The sequence below is a fragment of the Aptenodytes patagonicus genome, chromosome Z (assembly GCF_965638725.1).
Source record: "Aptenodytes patagonicus chromosome Z, bAptPat1.pri.cur, whole genome shotgun sequence".
Taxonomy (NCBI): Eukaryota; Metazoa; Chordata; class Aves; order Sphenisciformes; family Spheniscidae; genus Aptenodytes; species Aptenodytes patagonicus.
The window spans coordinates 83,477,320-83,499,570 of NC_134982.1; the positions used below are offsets into that span (position 1 = coordinate 83,477,320).

The 22,251-nt window shown below is 41.6% G+C and overlaps 1 protein-coding gene across 2 annotated transcripts in view; it reads right to left on the reverse strand.

Moving 5' to 3' along the window:
• The window catches only part of EDIL3 (EGF like repeats and discoidin domains 3), a 261,173-nt gene extending 239,314 nt beyond the window's left edge, over positions 1-21,859 (reverse strand). For both annotated transcript variants that reach the window (XM_076362438.1, XM_076362437.1), the window contains exon 1: positions 21,749-21,859. In XM_076362438.1, the coding sequence (XP_076218553.1) occupies positions 21,749-21,815 (67 nt within the window). In that variant the 5' untranslated portion in view covers positions 21,816-21,859. The remainder of the gene's footprint in view (positions 1-21,748) is intronic.
• Positions 21,860-22,251: the final 392 nt, after the last annotated feature.

Here is a 22,251-nt window from a genome sequence, read left to right on the forward strand (position 1 = left end):
TAAAGCTAAAAAACCCCAGCATGGGTATTTTAAGAACTGCATTTGCTTATAAAGCATTTGACTTACTCTTTAAATGCCTAAGATGATATTATTACTGTCCATACCATTAAGTTCTCTTTTCCCTTTGACTTCTCTATCCTAGTCTATCATTTTGATGATTCTGCTGTCCTTAGGCTTTTCTGATGGAATAGTCCCTGACTGAAATTGTGCCAGATGATTTAAATCCTCTTGTGGCAATACTAGTGAAAGAAAACACATCATTCCCATTTCAGATAGCCACATCACTGCTAAATACGGAAGACTGTCAAGTTAAGTAAGCCGCTGCTGAAGTGGAGCCAAAAATCCAGCTTCCATCTAAAAAACAGCAAAGGGAATAACTGAAATGACTGGGTGTTTGTTCACAAACCTGAAAAGGAATGTATGCATTTACCTTTAGGATTAAATATACTAACTTTTTAGTAATTTTCTTTAGGTTTGTATTACTTGATGAAATATTTGAAATACCTTGATAATCATGAAGACCTTAGTGAGAGACCACAACATTTCTGATACTAGCCACTGTATTCAGGAAATACCCAATTCTTATGGTGCATCTAATGTAAGTTTTCATCTTTTCTTTGCTCTCTGCCTTTTATGAAGAGCAACAACTTTATCTTTTTGTAAGAAAATCCATACTATATATATTAATTTTCTTCTGAAGATAGTTATGGAAGTCTGGAAAGTCATTTGCCTCAAGGGTTTCTTCTCTTACATTACTCAGTGGTTTTAATTGCAAATTTTAAGCTGACTCACTATATACATCTAATTATTTTAAAGCGAAAAATGCATGCAATTCTAATGCAGAAAATTACTATTTCTGTTTAATGGAAGCCTGTAATCAGCATGATTTACTTTCTTACTCCCGAGAACTTCAGTAGTTACGAAGTCAATGAAAGAAATAGGAAATGGCTTAAAAATAATCGTAACATAGCTGAAATCAATGGACTATATTTAAAACCTCCAATTTTGAAGGACAAACATTTGAAACCTGTTGGTCTTGGTGATCAAGAAACAATCCCTTCAGATACTAATCTTGAAACTATCCTATGTGTCTAGCAATTTCATGGTTTTACTTGGATTTACTAACTTTGGTGACTGCAGGGGGGGAAACACCACCAGAAACTTGAAACAGGAGAAAGTTCCTTTTTTGGATTCGTCAAAGGTTACATTCCTCTCTTCTTCACTGAAATACATGGTTTCAATAATTTTAGTGAAATTCTTATGAACACAGTCCTGATTCTTCTTCAGCCAAACCCACCAGAACCCAGCATCATTACCAAAGGTGGGGAAACAAACAAACAACAAAAAAACCCAGTCAAAACAAAACTAGAGTCCTACAGAGAAGAAATGGAGAGAGACTTTCAGCTTGGCTTAAGAAGGATCCTGCTTCTACACACATTCTCATAACCTCCACAGATTCCTCCTCCATGGCACTAATCCTCCCTACTGTTTCATTTCAACGGTCATTCCAGTGACCACAGCACAAGCATCACCAGTAAAACTGGGGTGACATATTCTGATGTGGTCCTGGCTGTACATCATCATCATGTAGTCTGTATCCTGATAGCATTAATGAACTCAAAAATACAGATGACCTCGAAGAGAGGTTGCTCCATCTTGCTCCATGAGAACATAAAGTAGCCACATTATTCACCTGAAATATAATCAAAAAACAAGATTTTTTTTTAAGAAGAGCGTATTTATTATTAAAATAAGATAAGTTTTTATATATAAAAAAAAATCCAGAAATTTTATGACAAGCCACAGCTTTGCTCACATCTATCGCTAAATCAAAATTCACCTTTGCTAATTTCTGAGAATGACACAGACAAATGTATCCTGGCACCTGAGTTACAGCAAGTTCAGCTGTAACCTTATTAGAAGAGTGAGAAGCAAGCATACAGAGTCAATAAAAAAATACAGGGAATGCAGCCCAAGCAGGAAACTCCCCAGGCAAGCTGATACTAGTAAATATCATATCTAGATGCTTGAAACATTACTCATACAGTAAGACTTCATAATATCATCATACTCAAGTGCATCTTGGCTTTATTATGGTATTGCTTGATGTTCTATAGCTATTCAACATATTTCCAGTCTCTTTTCTTAAGGTTACATGGGATTATTTGAACACAGTATTTGTTTATATTTTTTTGTTATCCATGAGCTAGACAGGCGCTCACGAACGGTAGTGTATAAATGGCTATGGGAAGCAAACACTAGCAAAACATTACTTTCCTGCATGTACTAGTCATTACTCATGTAGCAACCAAAACTTTGCACAATTCATGCCCACAAAAGAAAACAGAGGAAAGGAGCAGCAGATGCTTTAAGGTGCTGTTCTCTGTCAAAAACCTGGGGCCAAACTCTCAGCTGGTGGAAGACAGAGCTGCTCCAAAACTGCCCCAAGAACCAGGCTCTGGCTGTCAACCAGAAGCAAGCAGGGGTCGTTCTGAAAAGAGCAACTGCTGACAAAAGGCTATGGAGACAAAAGCATAAATAACCTTAAGTGAGACTCTGCTATCGCTATTTCTACAAAGATGTTCTGCCATTTTATTTTTTCAGCAGGACTGAACAACAATGTTAACCTATGCAAGATCTGTCTTCCATTCAATTTTTACTCTGACAGTAAATAATGTCCACCTAAAATCTTTTTACAATCTGAAATTTCCAAAGTCTAGGGGGACAAAAAGACTGCTTTTGCTTCAGTCAGGCCTCCTCAAGACCTCTCCCCAAAAAGCCAGGTAGAAAATTACAAATATTTTAATCTGGTTTATTTTTGCCTATAGCTTAACACCAGTCATTTTTATCTTTAAGAGGAGATAAAAATTAATTTTACCTGTTTCAAGAATTGAGCAAATTAATGTATCGTTCTTTGAACACGCTATCCCTGCCTCAGTTTGTGCAGACAGCGGACACAATGTAAGGAGATTCTCTCTTTCTCAATGTTCCATTATTTTTAAGTGTTAATACATACCGCTTTGTTAATACTATTTAAGCATAAGACACCTAAAATATTTTCAAAGTGGGAGCTAAAGAAAAATGGATAGCTCCTCATCTTCCTTTTGTAGCACACAGATTCTGCAAATAGAGCACAAATGGAAGTCAGGGTCCCACATCAAATTAACTCACAAGTCTGGATTCCCACTTGACAATTCTGACTCTGCACTTACAAAATCGATAGAGATCTATTTTCATAAAAATGCCCCTATATGGTATCAACTGCCAGTAAGTACTTTGCTTCTTTCATGTTCCAAAGGAGCTGTGCAGCTTTTTTTTCCTAAGGAGGTAAAAGGTAGTTTTGCAAGTATAATAGTTAAAAACAAAGAAACAAACAAACAAGGTTTACTGATGTGGACCAATGACCTCCATTTGGCCTAAGTTAGCAGACCAGTGCCTTGAGCTACCAAGATTTGCTGTTCATCACAACTTATTCTAGAGATGTGCTTCTCCTCCTGCAGGATAAATTGGACCTGAGTAATGTTGCCTAACATAAAATCATATTTTTCTCTCTCTCTCTCTCATGAAACATGCTCTAGTACGCAATGAGTTCATTGAATCATTACACATGGCCGTCTAAGACATTTGTGGGTATTGCCTAAGGTAAATAATTTTCTAAGTCGGTTCAATTAAATCATCTGCCAGACTGCTTTTTGAAGGCTGATGATACTGGTGTGATCTGCACGCAATAATTATCCAGCCTTTTTATTCTGTATAACACATTATTTGCATTGATAGTGTTAAAAAATACTTTTTTCTTTCACCCTTGTTTTCCAAATGACTTACACTTTGACCTTCATGAACTAAATCTGAAATGATCTATCAGTTGACTACCAGACTTATCCCCAGACTGCAGTCCCCTAATTATCCAGTTTAGGTTAGAGTAATTACAGAGCATACCAGATCAAGGCATCTGGATTTCCTTTCCTTGGAAACCTGTGCAAAGAAAGAGGCTGTGGTAGCATAGAGAGTAAAGGGGTCTCAGACCTCAGGCCAATACAGTGTAATGCTTGTACACGTACTTGGGTCTGGGAGCTTGGAAGTTCCCCACATTTCTCACTTTAGAGAAGAGACTCTCTCCTGCATACCCTCTTCTTTTGAAGAAAAACATGCACCAGAGCTTATGACTGGAATGAATTTGGATTATTCTCCAAAATCTTTGTAACAGATTCATCACCTCTTGTCCCAACTTCCATTTCACTCTGTGTCAGCTCAAATAGTGTGGCTACAATGCGGATTTTTCTTCCTAACACTGCCAACTAGAATCAGCTGGACATATTCAACTAGGTGATTTAAGAAGCTTTGTTAGGGGTAGGTTTTCCTTTTTCACCACTTACTTCATGTGTTTGCACTCCACAGGCAGACAGAAGAGCTCTTCTTAATGCATGCTGGAATTTCTGGACAGAAAGAGAGCTTTAAATAAAGAAGAACAAAGATTTATGCCTTAATCTTCAACTCCAAGAAGCACACTAACAAGTAAACTACTCCCTCAAAGTCCTCAGTGACCTTGATTTCCTGCCAGTATATGAAGGATCCTGAATTACAATAGCTTATATGGTACAAAAAGAATACTGCAGTACTGACCACTATTACTTTGCTTGCCACTTGATTCTAAAAGGGGTGAGAGTGAGTAGCTATGCTGGCTGACGTTCTGCCATTTTTTTCCTTAATTATACCCCTAAGACACAGCCCTTCCTATCCACTGGCACAGCTAATCATCCCAAGTTCTCATCTGCTTGAGTTCGTATTAATTTGTCATCTTTCACTCATGCTTTCAGAAATGGAACAGTGACTTTCCAAATGCTATTGTGGAGCATTACACAAGCCTTCTGCTTTAACTAGAACATTACTGTCCTATCATACCTCCATTTTCTCACCCTTTCCTATCACGTCCAACATATGTCACATGCTCTGTATTTTCAAAGCTCTTTCAATGGGTACCTCTTAATGTATCGTGTCTTACTCAGTAACAAGAAGTCCAGCTGAACCTTCCATGTATTTGAAAATTCATCACCAAAGCACTCTGTGTTTCATTCTCTCCCACATCGCCCTTTAGCTTTGGAAAGATATTTTTGAGAAGTTCAACAAAGCTGCCTTTCATCTTCTCTAAATGCGTCCTCAAAACTCTCCTTGTCACACCATATCACTGACCTTTAGTTACACCAGGGGATCACAAGCTCTGTAGCCACTTTGACCATCACAGTCTCATAATTCATTAGGCTCCATCTGTGTTCAAGCAGCATTTTCTTTTATCCTGAGGCTGCAAGGTTTGAGGGTTCTTTTTTTTTGTATGATTGGCTACATACAATGCCGTGGTGCAAGCCGATATGTCCCTAGACACTGTGAGAACAGAATTAGACAGATTTACTTAACCATGGTCTTCAAAGACTTGCCGTGAAACCTTCTGCCATGCCACCGGTTCTGCCGCAATTCAATACACTTTCTTACAAAAAGAGAGAGACGTACTACTTACCCCAAATATCACTCTTAATATTTGCAAAGCAATTTCATGCTCTGGATCAGAAATTATGGGAACAGCAATAGGATACTTGCACAACTGGACATCAAGCCAACGGCTCAAAAATAAAACACAATCACCTTATTCTTGCAGCCAAATGCACTAAGTAGAAGTAACAGAAATCAGTAACTGTCCTGCTGCATCTAAGCATCCTGCACATGTTATGCCAGCAGTGCCGTATCAGCAGCACTGTTACTATTTCAGGACCCTAGTGAAAAAGTTAAACTAGAAAGCATGCCCTTAATTTGGGGCTCTCGCACTGCGGTACCTTTGGCTGGGAGAGAGCACTTGTGTAAGCATTAGAGGAAAATACAGGAATCTGAACATTAACCCTGAATGTAATCCTCAGTTGGTGACTTTTGTGACAAAGGGTGAAATATTTACATCTCAGAATACATTTTCCAGAATCGACAGCATTGCAAGACTGTGCCTTTTTTATTCTAAATTCTATTGAGCACTCTCAATTTGTAATGAAGGCAATCAAAGGCAATGAAAACTGCCCAGCTTATTCGATCGACATGTCTTCATTTTTCAAGTAAAAGAAACATTTCATACCAAACTAAGAGAAACATAGCTCATGATCAATGGTCAGTAATCAAGACCATTTAATTTATGCATATTTTTATTTCTCTTCTTATGCAGATTGCCATATACTGATCAGCTATGTTTACACATCTCTTTTATTAATAAACTAGTGCAGGGTACATTCATTTTACTGGCTAATTTGCTTGAAACTAATTTCTTGAGGCAGAGCCCAGTGAACTGAAGTGCCTATAGTTTTTGTGAAAAATATAAGAGCACTTCCCATTAGTTTTAAAGATCAGCTGCTTTGTTATACAAAATATCTAATTTCTTACCTCAGCCAAGAAACAGGGAGGTTTTAAATTAGATAATTAATTATTAGAAAATGTCTGTTCTTCCCCCAGAGTGTAACCAAAATGAATCACCAATTCAGTTCATTTTAATTTCTTCCCTTAACACTCATATCAGCAGAGTTGTTAAACTCTTTGCGTGATCACTGAATCTTAAATCTACAAATCTCATCATCTTAGCAGGAGGTTTTCATCTGAGATCTCTTGTGCCAAATCCAGATCGCATTTTAAAATGCAGACTCATACCTTCATTCCAATATGCTTGAAAGCCATGGTTTTCTGTCACAATCTGGAAATTGGGCATTTCTATTATTACCATCTCAAGGAGGAAAATGTTCAAGAAGAATCTCTACATATTGCTACCCATTTTTTCCATTTGTATTTCATAAACAAACATAAAAGTAAGTTAATAATGGAAGTAAATCTTTGGTTTTGGGTTCTTACTGCCAGCCCACACAACTGCAAGACTATAAAGGGAAAACTGCAAAACAAAACAAACAAGCTTAACATTGAAAATTGCAGCTTGTTTAATGTTGCTTAGTCTACTTTATTAATGATAAGCAACAATTACAAAGTAAACGAGCAAACAAAACCAAAAAACACCAGATGTACCCTGTAGGTCTTAGATTTTATTTTTGTTAGCATCTACATAAAATACAATCCTATTCTTTACATTGAAAGGCAAAAAAAAAAAAAATCACTATTCTGCAGACGGCTAATTGGACAACACTCTTAATCCCGCACAGCTACTCAAAATGGGGCTTATGAGGAACACGAGTCTTCATACTGCCCCCCTCCCCCAGTAAGGGCCATATTTACAGAGAAGACGACCCTCACTCTCCTGCCATGAACTGCTGTGATGGGACTGTCTGTCTCCTCGACACCCCTTCCGGCAGGCAGCGGCGGCTGCTCTTGTGCCCCTGAAGCTGCCCCAGCCCTGGTCCCACAGGTCCCTCTATTTGCAGGGCAGGGGCTCTAGTCCCCACCGACATGGTGGTCTCCCTGACCTCGCCCCCATTTATCCAGGTCTTTCCTGAACTGGGGGTCCAAAAACCAAACACCCATGCCCTCACAGGGGCTCTCCCTGTCCAGGGCAGAACTTCGCATTTGTCCCTTTTTACAGCTCCTGTTGGCTCATTCCCCCAGCATGGCCTCTCTCACTGGCACCCCTGCCCTTGAGGGTGTCCACTGGTCACTGTGGTTTGGTGTCACCTGCACATTTGATGGACAAGAACTCTGTCACCTCCTCCAGGCCACTGATAAAGATGCTAAAGAGGAAAGGTCCCAGACAAACCCCAGTGGTGCCTCAGTTGTTACCAAGTTCCAGGCTGATATGACCCACCTACCACAGCCCTCCGAGTCCCATCATCCAACCAGTTTTTCATCTGTCTTGCTGTCCATCCATCCAAACCACCATGGCCCAACTTGGATGTGAGAACAGCGACAGTGTCAAGAACCTTGCTCTAACCCAGGTACACAACACCCACCCCTCTCTTCCCATCCACAAACCAGTCATTTCTTCCCAGAAGGCCATCAGGTGGGCCAGGTGTGATTTACCCCCGGTAAACCCATGGTGACAGCTCCCAATCACCTTTTCTTTCACACGCCCAGAAACATGGTCCATGATTTTCCCAGGGACCAAGCAGGGCTGGCCAGCCTGGAGTTCCCCTTCAGTCATCCTTTTTGTCTTTTTGAAACACAGATGCAATACTTGCCTTTCTTTGGTCACTGGGGACCTCCCCGGATCTCCATGGCCTCCCAGAGGTTATAGATGTCTTACCCTGCAAGGACATTGGCCAGCTCTCAGCACCCTCAGGTGCAGTCTGTCTTGTCCCAGTGGCCCATGGGTGAGGTTGTCTCCAGTCACCCTAGCTTGATGTTCACCCACTGCCAGTTATTTCTCTCCTTGACCTGCCTCTCCAAGCACAGAGGTCTGGCAGGACTGGCTGGGCAGCGACTGCGGCAATGGCAGTGTTTAGTTCCTCTGCCTTCTGTGCCTGCTGTCACACCAAATCACCCAACCCACTGAGCAACGACCCCACATTTTCTTTGCCAGGCCACCCCGGCAGTATCACTGGCCACAGTCTCTCTGCAGCATCCCAAACCTAAGCACCCAAGAGAAGATGTCAGGTCAGCAGACAGGTGCCTCTGTTCCCTGCAGGGGAGTCTCCATTAGCTATCACTCTCCTTTTTTTTGCTTTGCTTGGTCACTTGGTTGGTAACAGTAGCTGCAGAACCCGAGGTGGAGAAGAGGGCTGAGATGTGATGCCAGAAGTGACAAGCTTCCAGCTTCCCCCATCATGGAAACTTCTATCCACAGCTCGTTTGGAGGTAGTCCTATAGATTTCCCTCCTCCCTTGCAATGAAGGACTTGAGCTGTTGGCTTTGTGGAGTCTTTGCAAGACCCTGTCAATCTCTTGTTTGTCCTCTCTGATGGCAGGCAGCACACCCCGGCAGGCAAGGTCATCACCATCCTCACCCTAGGCATCTCCACAGCCTGACGCTGGGGCAGCAGCATCCTCCCTCAGTACCTTTCATCTGGGTCAAGGTTTCTGATCTACCAGGGTAGTTGGTCCAGCCCATGCCAGAGGCAGTCTTGTTTGGCACATAAACATAAATGAACCATACTCTCCCAAGAGTAAATGGCCACCTACAATACCTACATTTGAAAGACAGTGGTGTTCATTTCAGGTACACAGTGTTACTCAAATGGCTTATTGCAAAAGGATGATTTCACCACTTAGTATTAAAAAAGTTGATAGGTGTTTTATATAATTGCTGGCAAGCAACCCAGAGTAAAGGCCCCAGGCTAGATCATAAAGGGACTTGCAGTCATTAAGGCACAAACACACCTAATGCAGTGCTGGCAGTTTTTGCCTGAGAGACAGGAGTCCAAATCTGAAAATGTGATATAACAACCCAAAATTTCAGAGAGGTTTTAGTCCATTCTCTAACGAGCTGTACTGCAGATCTTTCCCGAAGGTTCTGTGAAGCCGTAAAATCCTAAACTATGTTTATAATAATAAAAAAACGCACATCTGATTTGAAGATTTAATTACTCAGTTTGGACATGAAGTGACAGCTTGCAATATAGATAATAGTTTTGGCAAAGTTGCAGACATTAATCTACAGGAAGCTCTGGTGTAAAGTTATTCTGCTATATTCATAAGAGTTGTCTTTGCTTTATTGAAATCAAGAGAAGCCACAAAAATCCATATTCCTGAAAGAGTTAAATGTGAAGAGCAACCTACTTTCAACATCAGATTTGGATTAACATCTACCAGGGCCCTTGGTCTTTGAACCATCAACTAAAAAATCAAAAATCCAGGAGTTCAAGTCAGTTTAACATTGCAAATGGAAAAAAGAAAAGAAAAAGGGATAATAGTCCAGAGAAAAGAAACAATGGGTTAAGGTACAATACAAATTCTAAACATGAAAACCACTTTCAAATAAAGCTGTATTTGACACAGTGAAGCCTTTTGTCTGCGTTTCCTGCCCTGGGGTTGCAGCTGACTCTAGTCCTTGGCCATTATGGTTTGTAACACTGCTAATTTTCAGAACTATTAGAAAACTTTCAATTTATCAGGAGAGTTCCAGGAAAAGGGAAAAACTCCAAGTAAAACCTTTGTGCAAAGGAAGAAAGTAGGACCTCATAAAAACCTCAAGCTTGAAGAAACAAAAAATCCAGCTAAACAGAAGATAATTACACCTCTTCCCACAAAAAAACCCAAAAAAACCCCAAAACCAAAAACCAACCTCTTCTTTACTCTTCCAGACAACAGTGTATGTAGTCTAAAAATTCAAGGTAGTTTGTGATAAACAATCTAGGTCACTACATAGATACCAAGGATACATATAGTCATTTCTAATGCAAGGAAACACACACAGAAAATTTTTGAGAAGCCTGAGATAGCTGTACTGAATGCAGAAGCTTGTTTTGTCAACAAACATCACCACCACTCTTCACTTTTCGGTGAATACTGCAGAACATAAATACTATATAAAGATCTGTCCTGTGTTAGTACTTACAGATATGTGAGAAAAAATCAAAAGCCACCACAAAAATCACACGGCAGTACAGTAATGCCTCATCATCCCCAGCTAATATATCCCTATTACAATTCATGCCACTACCATTTATAATAAGACTACCCATGAGCTCTGGCAGGATCACGTGGTGACACATCTGTGCTGCTCCAAGAACACCACTGGCAATACACCATAAACTCCATACAGATACAATTTCTTCCAAGTCCTCATTTTCACCAGGAAAATAAGGGATCTACTATGCCTTAAAGAGGATCAGGAAAGACTAAATATTCTCCCTTTCCACCCAGACAGCAATAGGAAGTACATGGCATAGGACTGACCCTACTCCTTGATCGGTCACTGGTAGAGTGATGTCCACCTGTGGCCTTCAGGCTGCTCCCCAAAGCCCAAACTCTGGGCAAAGCCTATGTGGCCAATGAGCAGGGGCAATACACAGTTATTCCACTGCTCAGGGAGGGTATGATCCAAAATAAGTTAGTATTTTATTTTTAAACTACATCAACTTAGAAGCAGCACCTTCTTTTTAAACTACCTCAACTTAGAAGCACCTTCCATAAAGCCAATTTCAGCAGATATACACTATGGCTTGTAATCTACTAGAACAGTAATTTTATGTCTTTTATGCTGTTCTCTTGCAAAGAACAGGTGTAATATGTCTAAAATCTTCAGTAATTTTACTGCTATATCTTAAGAGGAAAATAGGGCAGAACAAAACTACACCCTTTCTGAAGCTGCTTTTTCTACAAAAAATCTGTTCTGAGATCCTGTATTAAAGGCTTTTAAAAATTATTCCAACTGTTACAAAATAGATATACCATGCTGTAAACAGACTGGGCATTTACAATTTGAATTTTAAAAGCTTCTAACACCTCATTTTGAAAATGGAAAAGAAATGAGAATCTCTTGCATATACAGTAATAAAGTGAGAACACTGAATAACATTACCTGAGAGTTCCTCTGAAACAGCAATTCCAGATGAATACCTGTTTGTGAGATCCCTGCAACTCTTTGGGTATTACCAGTATGCTAACACTTCTCACACACACAATGAAATGTATACGCAAGCAGCTGCAATGCTTGCAATGCAGGAGCTTGCACTACAGGAGACATAACATCACAGCTTTTAGAAGACATAAGTCATCAAATCTCATTATTTCTCTTAAAGGTAGAAGCCTTTCTATATGACGTATTGACCTTTGTTTTCAGACTTCAGGGATGCTCTTTGTATCATCTGGAAGGTACACACACTTCAAGAAGAAAGGGGAGAAAAAACAAAACAATAAAAGCTTGATGTGACACAAGAGACAAAAGATTGCTGTGAAAGATGCTAGCACAAGACATTATGATTATCTGCCAGACTAGAACATTTATAGGATGAAAAAGTAGCTTCCTGAATCTCCAAAAACATAAAAGAAGAAAACTTCTTGTATTTCTTGTTACAATTATTCAGCTCTGAAAACAGTGCTGCTCTAGAGGAAAAGCCCAGTTCAGAAAACTGATTGTAATTAAATCAGACTGATCTTTATTCCAGTGAAGTTGGGGTACAGTTTTGGGATATTCCTTCTTCCCTCCTCTGCCTTAAAAAGGAAATTTTTAGTTGTGATTTAAAATTCTGTTCAGATTTTTCTACAAGTATAATGCCATAACCACAATTCATTACTTGAAAAGAAAACAATGTACCCATTTTTAATTACCTATTGCTTTCTACTGGAAATTAAAAAAAAAAAAAAAATCAAATCTATCAAAAAAACAATCAAGCAGCAGACTAATTGCTCAAAATTAGTCAATCACTGGTCTCAGACCCTAGGAAGAGACACAGCTCCCATAGGGCTGGTGTGTGAAGCTGGGCTAAAGTGACACTGCCGCTTGGGAAGGTCACACCACTTCTTGATCGTGTTGTTTACTTGCTGAAAGATGCATCTTTCTCCAGCTGAATCCATCTCCCAGATTCAGCACGCACACATACGCATGAAGTCCTTATGAAACAAATAACCGAAAAATCTTATATTAACATTTTGAAGAGTTTTCTCTTTTTCCTCCTGAAGTAACTGAAGCATGTAGTGATTTTACTCATTCATTTTGGCTTCTTCCTTCTTTCTGCTCAGCCTTCAGTTGGTCGGAATGGAGGAGCCAGAACCACATCTACTCACCAGTAGTTTTAAAGGCATTTACTTGCTTAGAAATAAGCCAGGGCAGAATTTCTAAGACAGGCAGCTCCTCCTGCTCTACTGAGAGCACATGGGGAGCTCCTGAGCCTCACCTGCTTTGCATGGCCAAGGAACGATCTTTATCCCTAAGATAAATATTTGGCACAAAATAATTAGGGAAGAAAAACACTGTAATCTGTCCTCATCAAAATAACCTACCAGGACAGTTTAGTTAATCAACACTTGATTGGACCCAGGATGGCTAGGCAGCATGCAGATCCTCAGGACTGGGAGATGGCAGGAGAAATGCAGAATTTGCTCCTCTTGCCTACAGCCATGCCAAGGCAACACAGACAGGAACGCAATACATACTCATGGGTCTGATTTCTGTACCTGGTTTCCACAGTAGGTGATCTATAGCTATACACAAGGCAAGGAGAAATGTGGCATTCTGTGCCTTAGGGTAGGGTGGGGGAGTGAGTGAGCTTGTCTCCATGTTCAAAATGGTTTAAGTTTACCTGTTTGGCACTGAAAAACAGACTTGGGGCATTCACACATTGAGAGCCAACAAGCACCCGGAGGGGTAGGTCCAGAAACATATTTCTTGGCAAAAAATGCTTAAGTTGTCACCAAGAAAACTATCTATAACTCCCCTCTGAAGGAACCCGGTGAGGACACATCTAGTGTCCAACAGCCCCGTGCCACTCACTCCTCCCTCCCTCTTCACATCGCCCTTCCTTGCACCAGCACTGGGGCTTGCCTGGTCCTGCCCTAAGTCATCCCAACAAGCTAAACTACCAGAAAACTAGCATGGCATAAAAATGAAGGTTTTTATTGCTCTGCATAAGACCATCACCAGTGCTGAAATTAGAGAATAGTCAGTTGCAACGAGCAATTAGATGGGCTTGGCCATACTGTCAAATCTCACATGGCAGAGTTGCTCACCTCAGCTGATGTTTAGCAGTAACAAACTATGAAGACTTGGGAATTTTCCTACAGACTAGATCCATGTTTCACCCCTCCAGTGGCCAAGAGGCTCTGACCCACAGGTCAGAGCTGCACCTTTTACTACTCTACTTTTACTCACACTCAGCATTTTAAATGCATATTAGCACATAATTATTCAACTATACTGAAAGATACCGAGGCATACTAGAGTAATAACTGTTACTGCTGCATGAAGCATTATAGATGTAGTCTTAACATTAAGCCAGTATATATAGTCAACTGCACTTTACTCCAGCTGATTTCAGGGTTCTTACTCAGAATGTTGCTTTCATTTTTTTCCCCAACAGACTTCACAAAAGAAGAGAGACACCTCCGAGACTACATTCCCAAGTATGTCTGACATTGCTTCAATCACCTTTTTTTGTTGATCTCTGGTTGTCCACTACGACTTTAGTAATGGGCTGAACCACAAGACCCACATTTGGAGAAGAGTTTGAGGTTAAGTAAAACCACCATAGGAAGGAACCAGAGTGTAAATGTACGTGTAAGTGTGCAACAGTACAAAAATGCAGCATTTCTTAGAGAAGTTTCTAAAAGAAAACATGCACCTGAACAAGGACACCAGGTAAGAGAAGCCTGGTGAAGAAAGTCAAGAGGTTGCAATAGGATGGGCTTGATCACACCCAAGAAAATGAAGGCCATTATTAAAGAGGTTGATCTTTATTCTGAAGGACTACTTATAAATGATGCATCATTTTGTATGAGGTCAGAAGGTAAGCCATAAAAAAGACATCAAAGAAATTAGACAAAAGCATCATTAAAGAAATGTATATAGGACGTACCATAGAAGAGAACTACTAGGTCATTTTAGCTACTTCCCATGACAACAGCACATAATTTCGCCATCCACACTGTACACTACTCACAGTATTAATCTAATCTTCCCTTAAAATTGTTCAAATAAATGGATGTTCAGTGGTTCTAGAATAGCATCTGAAAGCAATCAGCTACTAGGTCTTCATTTTTAACCTAGAAAAGCCCCTGTAAGGCAATCCTGTGCAATTCCTCACACAAGTAAGGAATCTGACAAGTTACATAGCAAATAATATTTTCTCCATCTCTATTTCAAAAGCCCAAGCTGCAAAGTGTGTGAGTTAAAAAAAAAAAAAAAAAAAAAAAGTCAGTCTCAGAGCCCAGGCCACTGTCTGCAAACGTAATACTTAACTAGAAAAACAAAAAATTGGCAAACAGATTAAAGCAGTATGGCCTATGGGACTGTAATAGAGAATAATCAGAGAGGAAGCCTGGATTAAAGGGGCTGGCTGTGTGCAATGATATCCAGCAGTGATAGAGGCTGTCGTACATGAGGGAGAGACGGACTGAAAGATGTAAATGTTAAAAATAAAATAAATCAAACATCTTTTATTTTCTATTTTTCACACTCACACATGGCGTATATAAGTCTTATCCAAAAGTATTTCCTATATTGTCTGTTGTAGCTTCACTATTGTAGAAAGCTAAGACACGAGTAATCAGATGGCAGAAATTACTATTATTTACACACTGCTGTCACAGTTCTCCATAATTATACAGGTTGACACAGCATCTCGACAATGATAGGAAAAAAGTAGTTTTTGTAGAAATTTTGTCAGCCTCCCTACATAGAAGCATGGCAAATAAAATTACTGCAGCTAAAAATTGGCAAAACAATCATCTCTTTCAGGTTTATTTTTTTGTCTCTGTCAAAAAGTTACTATTGTGAGAACAGTCAAAGACACACACAAAAAAAGCCCTCTATGTCTAAACTGGAGCTTTATCCTACAGGAGGACCACAATCTGGCTATGCACAAATGCCTTCTGTTGTTTAAAACTGAAAACAATTAAGGAAAAAATTAGTTGCAAGGGGAGTGGGGACAGGAAGAAGGAAAGGTTATCTGCAAAACACTGAAAAAGTCTTGCTCTGTATTAAAAAGAAAAATTTGAAACTCTCAGATTCAAATCCATAGTCTGAACCACTTAACAGTCAACTTGAACCCACACTGTCCATGTCCCAGGTGGGCAAGCTAAACACCAGAGTAGGACAGGAAAGACTGATTACTGGTTGAACTCTTCTATGTACAGAATTTCAACGTTCTGATAAAGTATTTTTGGTCGGCAAATTTCTCAATAGCTTTAACCAAGAGTCACCGCTTGATGCAGGCACTGCATGCAGGACAGGTTACGCCTTCAGATCTGCCCCCGCTCTCCCACGCACCACCTGGGATGAGAGTCGACAGGGACCACCCACACCGAACCTCCCACCTCCCCCGGTGGAGGGCAACAGTGCCCTGGCTCCTCTCCCCCTTCCCTGCGTGGCCTCCAAGGTCACACACCACCCATGAAACTGAAGCAGTAGCGCATCTTTCACTCACACCTTTTGTTTCCCGCTGGGATGCGCAAAGCTCCTACCCAGGCTCCGCACAGGGAGAGCAGATCTTCTTGCGCCTGCTTATCCATCTGCTGCTCCTCCCTGCTGTCATCTGCATACTTGAGTTTACTGCTTTAAACATTGTGGTTAAAATCCTAACTCCTCAAACTGAAAATCTGACATTCTGCTGCCACAAGTGGTATAGTTAAGATACTCCAGGATTCTCTGTTTGAATGGCGTAGATAAATGAATACTTTCTTTTGTGTTTTCAAACAACTTCACCAAACTCTTACAGTCATAAAAAGCCTTTGCTACAAGTGACCCCTTATTAAGAAGTTGGGGGGCGGTGGAGTGAGGAATACTCAAAAAACAGCCTTAGATGTTCATTGCTTTTGTTGAAGATAATGAATTTTTACTTGAAATACGGACCTCTGCATCCCAAGTTCATAGAACGATGAAGTCTTGTCTAACATTACCCAAACTTTTAAGAAGTATCAAATTAGATGTGTGGCACATACATATGTGTACTTAATTAAGTATTAAGTATTTAACTTAATTACAAGAATGTAATTCTTCTGTACGCTATCTAAAGTGTGGATATACCCACAGTATAGTACGTATGCATATAACCACTATATAGTATGTAAGATTAAGTTGTTTTCATGTGTGTTTCATATGATAATGCATTCACTCACATACCACATACTGTAATTATTAGCTAGATTAGCTAGACACTTTATTAGATAGTCACAGTCTGTTTCATTTCTCAGCTTTTCAAACTTAAAATAGAAGAACACCCCCACTGTGATGAAAGGTAACACAGCTTGCTGATTAAAGAAAAAAAAACCCACACAAACAAATGAACAGAAAAACCCTGTAAGTATATTCCCACAACAGCAAGATTGAGATCTGATAAAATCCCAAACCATGAAAAAACATGCACAAAATTCTGCGCCTCCAAATTTCTGGGACACTTCAGCTGCTAGCTCAGCCTGTGCTTTCAGTAATATCCATCATCCAGGTCCGCAATTGCAGTTACTGTTTTTGAACAGGTCCACGCTCTGGTCCTGCAATACGAATGGCACAAAAGCTGCTTTACCCCCTACACACCATATTGTTAGAAAATTAGCCATACCCTACTGCCACTACTCAGAGTGAGCACCTCTCCCTCTAAGATGAGATCTTGCACACTCTAAGTGTCTTATAAAGAAGGAAACCTAGACCCATTAGCACTTATTCCTCGGGCTAATGTAACACACTGAATTTAGGCTGATGTTGGCTTTCCCCCTACTTCCTCCCTTCGCTCCCTTTAAATGGAAAATCTGTGTAGGTGCTCCAATATGAGACAACATCTTCCAGGGTATGCAAATGTTAAGGTTCTTACAATCCTTATTTGTGTTTGAAGCTTTTAACTCATCTTTTTCTAGTGTATCATCTGACCAAGAAAAATTAAACTAATATTTTCACCGTGAACCGGTTTTGCAAGTTGAAATAAATTAATACTGTTTTGATGTTCAACCCATATTCTTCCAAACTCGAGGCAGCTAGGCTTCAAGTATGCTACAAAGAAGCCCAATATCACTTGTAATACAATGCTGTTCATCCTCTAGGTTTTCAGAAATACTCCTGTCTCTGTGGCTTACATAAGTTTGAAATGTGTAAAAACCTAAAAAAATGGAAAACAGTAACACGCTAACTCCTATGTGACTCACAATAAATTTGAGAATAACATAGATTTATTTCTGACTCTTGCAGTTTCTTAAACGCCGCTTCTCCAGTTATCTTTACTTACGTTGAAGGGATATCATGCTGTGACTTTGTTACTGCTGCTGTATGGACATGTGCTGTATAAACAGCTAATTCAAGGCATAAAAAACAACCTCTTAATAAAAAGTGATTGTCTTTTGAAATAACTTCCAAAGTGGATAATTTCCTTGATTTTCAACTGCATGGTAATTGGAAAAATGTGGAGGCAGGAAGATAAGACAGTGCCCCTTTTCACTATGCTACCATTGATACACAACCTTGTATGAAGTATATCCTTTGAAAAAAGACTTAAAGGATAAAGGATGAAGACATAAAGGGCAGAGAAAGAGGAAGTCGGACATTTAAAAAACGCAACGAATACCATCAGGACTATTAATTCCACTTGTAACAATGCATGGCTTGACATCAAATTCTGTCCTAGGCTGACCAGACACATACAGGATGAAATAGTACATCTGCTATATGCTTTCTGGAGGCTATATGAGCAGTCATGGAAAATCAATTTGAATACAAATTTAATTTGTTAAAAGAACAGTGAAAATCATTATGCAGGGTCACACTGTCAGCAGTTTGTACAGAAGCAGATGCCGTCCAAAGATGCAAAGGCATTTGGTAAAACAGAAGAATCTTGGTCTTTAAAAGTGTCTGTGATCTTTTCAGTCTTTCAGTATAGTTACATGAGAACAAAGCTACAGTTTACCTCTCTTGTTTCTCAGCACTTTTACTCCTTGCAGCTCATTCCAGCTGCAGAAAGAGGCTTTATAGAAACTTCTAAGACTCAGAGAGAGTGAAGGTTCCCACTGTAACGGAGAAAAAGCGACATCTTTGAAACAGTTCCTTGGAAGTTCCAAAATATTTATCTCAGGTTCACAGGACACAGTTATAAAATAAAGAACTAGTTTTGCCTGGTTTTGGCAATGTCAATACCATTTTTAAGCAAGCCATACATAAAAATTCAGCAACAAGCTAAGTGAAAAAGCGTGATACAATTTAAGGATCAGTTCACAATAAGGACAACTCAAATGGTAAATCTTCAGAAGATCCTGTTGCAAAGACATTTAACATATAGACATGGAATATACCAATTTGCTATGCACTTACAGTACCATTACTGTAGCTGATCAGCTTACCCCATTCTGTAAGGTAAATCTGGAGACTAAAACAGCCACCAGTTTTAAATTATGTTTTTCTTTCATTTGATCCCAATCTTCACTGACTGTTCTGAAAGGTATTGGCTTATTTGTTCCTAAAAAAATACACAGTGGGACTCAGAAACCTGTATTACTATAGATGAGATGCACTATATTTCTTCCACCTGAAATAATGTCTTGCAGTCTCTGTAGTCACTCTTGTAGTTACTGTCTGTCCACTACAAGGTAGATCAGCAGATTGGCATGTGTTCAAATTTGACCAAGAAACAGCAACAGCAGCAAATGTAAAACCTTACAGCTGTTTTGAAATATGCATAAAAGGACACTCCTCATTAAAAATGCACCTGCATCTTTCTTGCAAACTAAGGAGTAGAAGTCACTGCACCCTTGAAGCACCCTTCATCATATACATGCATATAAACACATCTCTGAAGATCAGACTCCTGTTACAGTGCATGAGATTGCAAATTTATCAGACTGACCACAAAGAAGAAAATTCCAGTCTTCCATTAGGATGATTTTTTGATCATCATCACCATCACCTCTCTCTCAATCTTTCTCCCCTTTCTCTCTCCCTTTTTCTTAAAAAGAAAAAGAAAAAAAATACTTGCTGGTACACTATGTATGTATTCCAAATGCAAAAAGCAAAAGAGATTTTTAAGATATGATGAATAAACAGGATTTTGATCTCCATCATTACTTTTCAGAGGTCCAATAAAAAACCAGTTGGTATTTTTCTTTAACAGAAGACTTGAAACACAGGTCAGTAATGAACTACATGACTTAATTTTGATCTGCAGTTGGAATTTACCCCCAAAAAAGACAGGGAAGAACTGGCCACTGCACAGATGACACTACCATAGGTTTTCATTATACACCATTATGCAAATGGACTCATCAGCACGTAATGTGCACGAAAAGTTTTGTACTGTTGAAAACCTGCTCTCTAAAGAGTTTCAGTTACTTACAGTGCTTACAGTCATCATAACTTTGAGAGGATCTATTATAAGTAAACGTTATGACAGCGAGCAAAATTAACCCAGTATATCAGACCTGTCAAGCAGCATTTTATTCTGTTTCAGCATAAAAAAAGACTGTATCATTTTCTTCTGTTTCATTTTGAAAGCCAAGGACAAACCTTTAACTGAACAATTACAGCTTAAGCAATCACAGAGCAAATGGATTTTTTTCTTTCCTATTTCACTTCTACTAGAAAATCTATGAAGTTCTCTCTGAAGTTACCTAAAAACATGGCAAGACTGTAGACTTAAATGAAAACATGTCTCAGATGTGAACTATGAGAAGTCCTACAGAAGCCCAATGCAAAGTATTTATGGCAAGTCCAGACTTTGTGGCAGGTACAGTATCTTCTGCTTAAAAGACTTTGGGCATAAGCTGCAGGTACAAGGACACATTGCATAAGCTATCACATGCTCGCTGCAACTGTGTGAACGTTATTGGATTTTAAGAAGCCACTGTGCTGAATAATTTAAGATCTAATAAAATATTCAATTTCACTGATACATTGGTTTCATTTTAAAATAAAAAATGTGAATGATGTCGGGAGCGGGTCTAAAAGTCAATGGAAATACTCCGTTACTCGTTAGGATAACAGTTGTTCCACTAAGCTTCGGGAAGATACAACTAGGACGATAAAAAGGTCCCCAACACCGAGGGATTCCCCCCAGCCCGGCCATCACACGGAGGGACAGAAACAGCCCCGGCACAGGGGCACGTTTGGAGCTCGCAGAGGGCGAAAAGGCTCCGCGGGGGGGGGGCACGGGGAAGCCCCATCGCGGGACGGGGGCCGCCCACGGAGGATTTCGTGCTATGGGGCGAGGGGGCGGTGGCGGTGCGGGGGGGACCCACGGCGGTCCCGGAGGCTGAGCTCCTTCCCCGACGGCGCTGCGGCTGCCTCGGCGGGGAGCGGCGGGGCGGCACCGGGAGCGCCCGGGACCGGACGGGACGGGCGGCAGGTGAACTCCCACCGCCCCCGGCGCCTTCCCCCCGGGCAGCCCGGCCACCCCCGGCCCCGTCGCCTTCACAAGAGCTTGCTGCTGTGGAACCGGTCCTCCCCCACCACCACCTCACGACGTTCAGCTCATTGCAAGACGACCTCCGACAACTTTTTTAATGCGAGCAGGGAAAACCCCTCTAGCCTGCACTAAATAATCATTCTAAATACCAATAAAGAGAACTCCAAGAGCCCTAAAGTTATTTTTCTGCGGTAGGTTTGGGGTTTGGATTTTTGGTTTGCGGTTTGGTTTTTTTTTTGGGGGGGGGGGGGGGGCATGAGACACAGAGAAGGCGCCGTTGGTGTTTTAGATGGAGATACCCTCGTTAGAGGGAGGGAGAAAAAGGGTCGCCTGACAAGAGCTGTTCACTGCTGCCGAGATGCTAAAGCCCCCGAACGTGTTTGCAAACTGTTCCGCGGTTTGCTGGATCTCCGGCTCAGAGCTAACAGCTTTCAAATTGAAATGAAGACCGGTGATTGGGGAGGAAGGGAAAAGAGATGTGGACAGCTCTGCGGATATTATTAAATCTTCCCAGCCGCTCATCTGGATTACATTTAAGCTCTCACGGCATTTCTTTCCCCCTCTAATTAAGCGTAGTTTCAAAACAGAACATGTCTGAGGACGGATCTTTCGTCGGCTTCTATTTAAAATGTAGAGATAAGTTGGGGGTTTTTTAAATTAAAAAAAGGCAAGCCCAGACGGAGGCACCCGGCTGAGAGCCGCCCGCCGGTCGCGCCTCCCCGGTCCCCCGCGCACTTCGGCTCCGACTTTGCGAGAGCTCCGGCGCGGCCCCCGAGCCCCGTCCCCGCCGGTCCCCGGCCCCCGGCCCCTCACCTCGGGCGAGGCGCGGCGCCGCCAGGCTCCCGCAGAGCACCAGCCAGGCCAGCACCGCGCGGCTCATGGTCCTCTCCTCCCGCGGCCGCGCCGCCTCTGCCGAAGGAAGGAGGCGGCGGGGCGGCGGCGGCGCCTCCGCCCGGCGAGGCGAGGCGAGGCGAGGCGAGGCGAGGCGAGGCGAGGCGAGGCGAGGCGAGGCGATGCGAAGGTCCCTCCCGGCGCGGCGCGGCCCCCGGCCGAGCGCAGCCCCCGCCGCGGCTCCCGCTGCCGCCGCCCTAGTAGCGGCGAGGAGGTTGCCCCGCCGCCCGCCGGCTCTGCGCGCCCGCCAGGTGCCGCCGCGCCTCCAGCATGGCCCGGCCGGCCGCCTCCGTCCCGCGGGCGGGCCGCCGCCGCCGCTGCCTCCTCCTCCTCCTCCTCCTCCTCCTCCTCCTCCTCCTCCTCCTCCTGCGCGACCGCGGCCGCTCTGCCCGCGCCGCGCTCCCGCTCTGCGCGCCCCGAGCGGC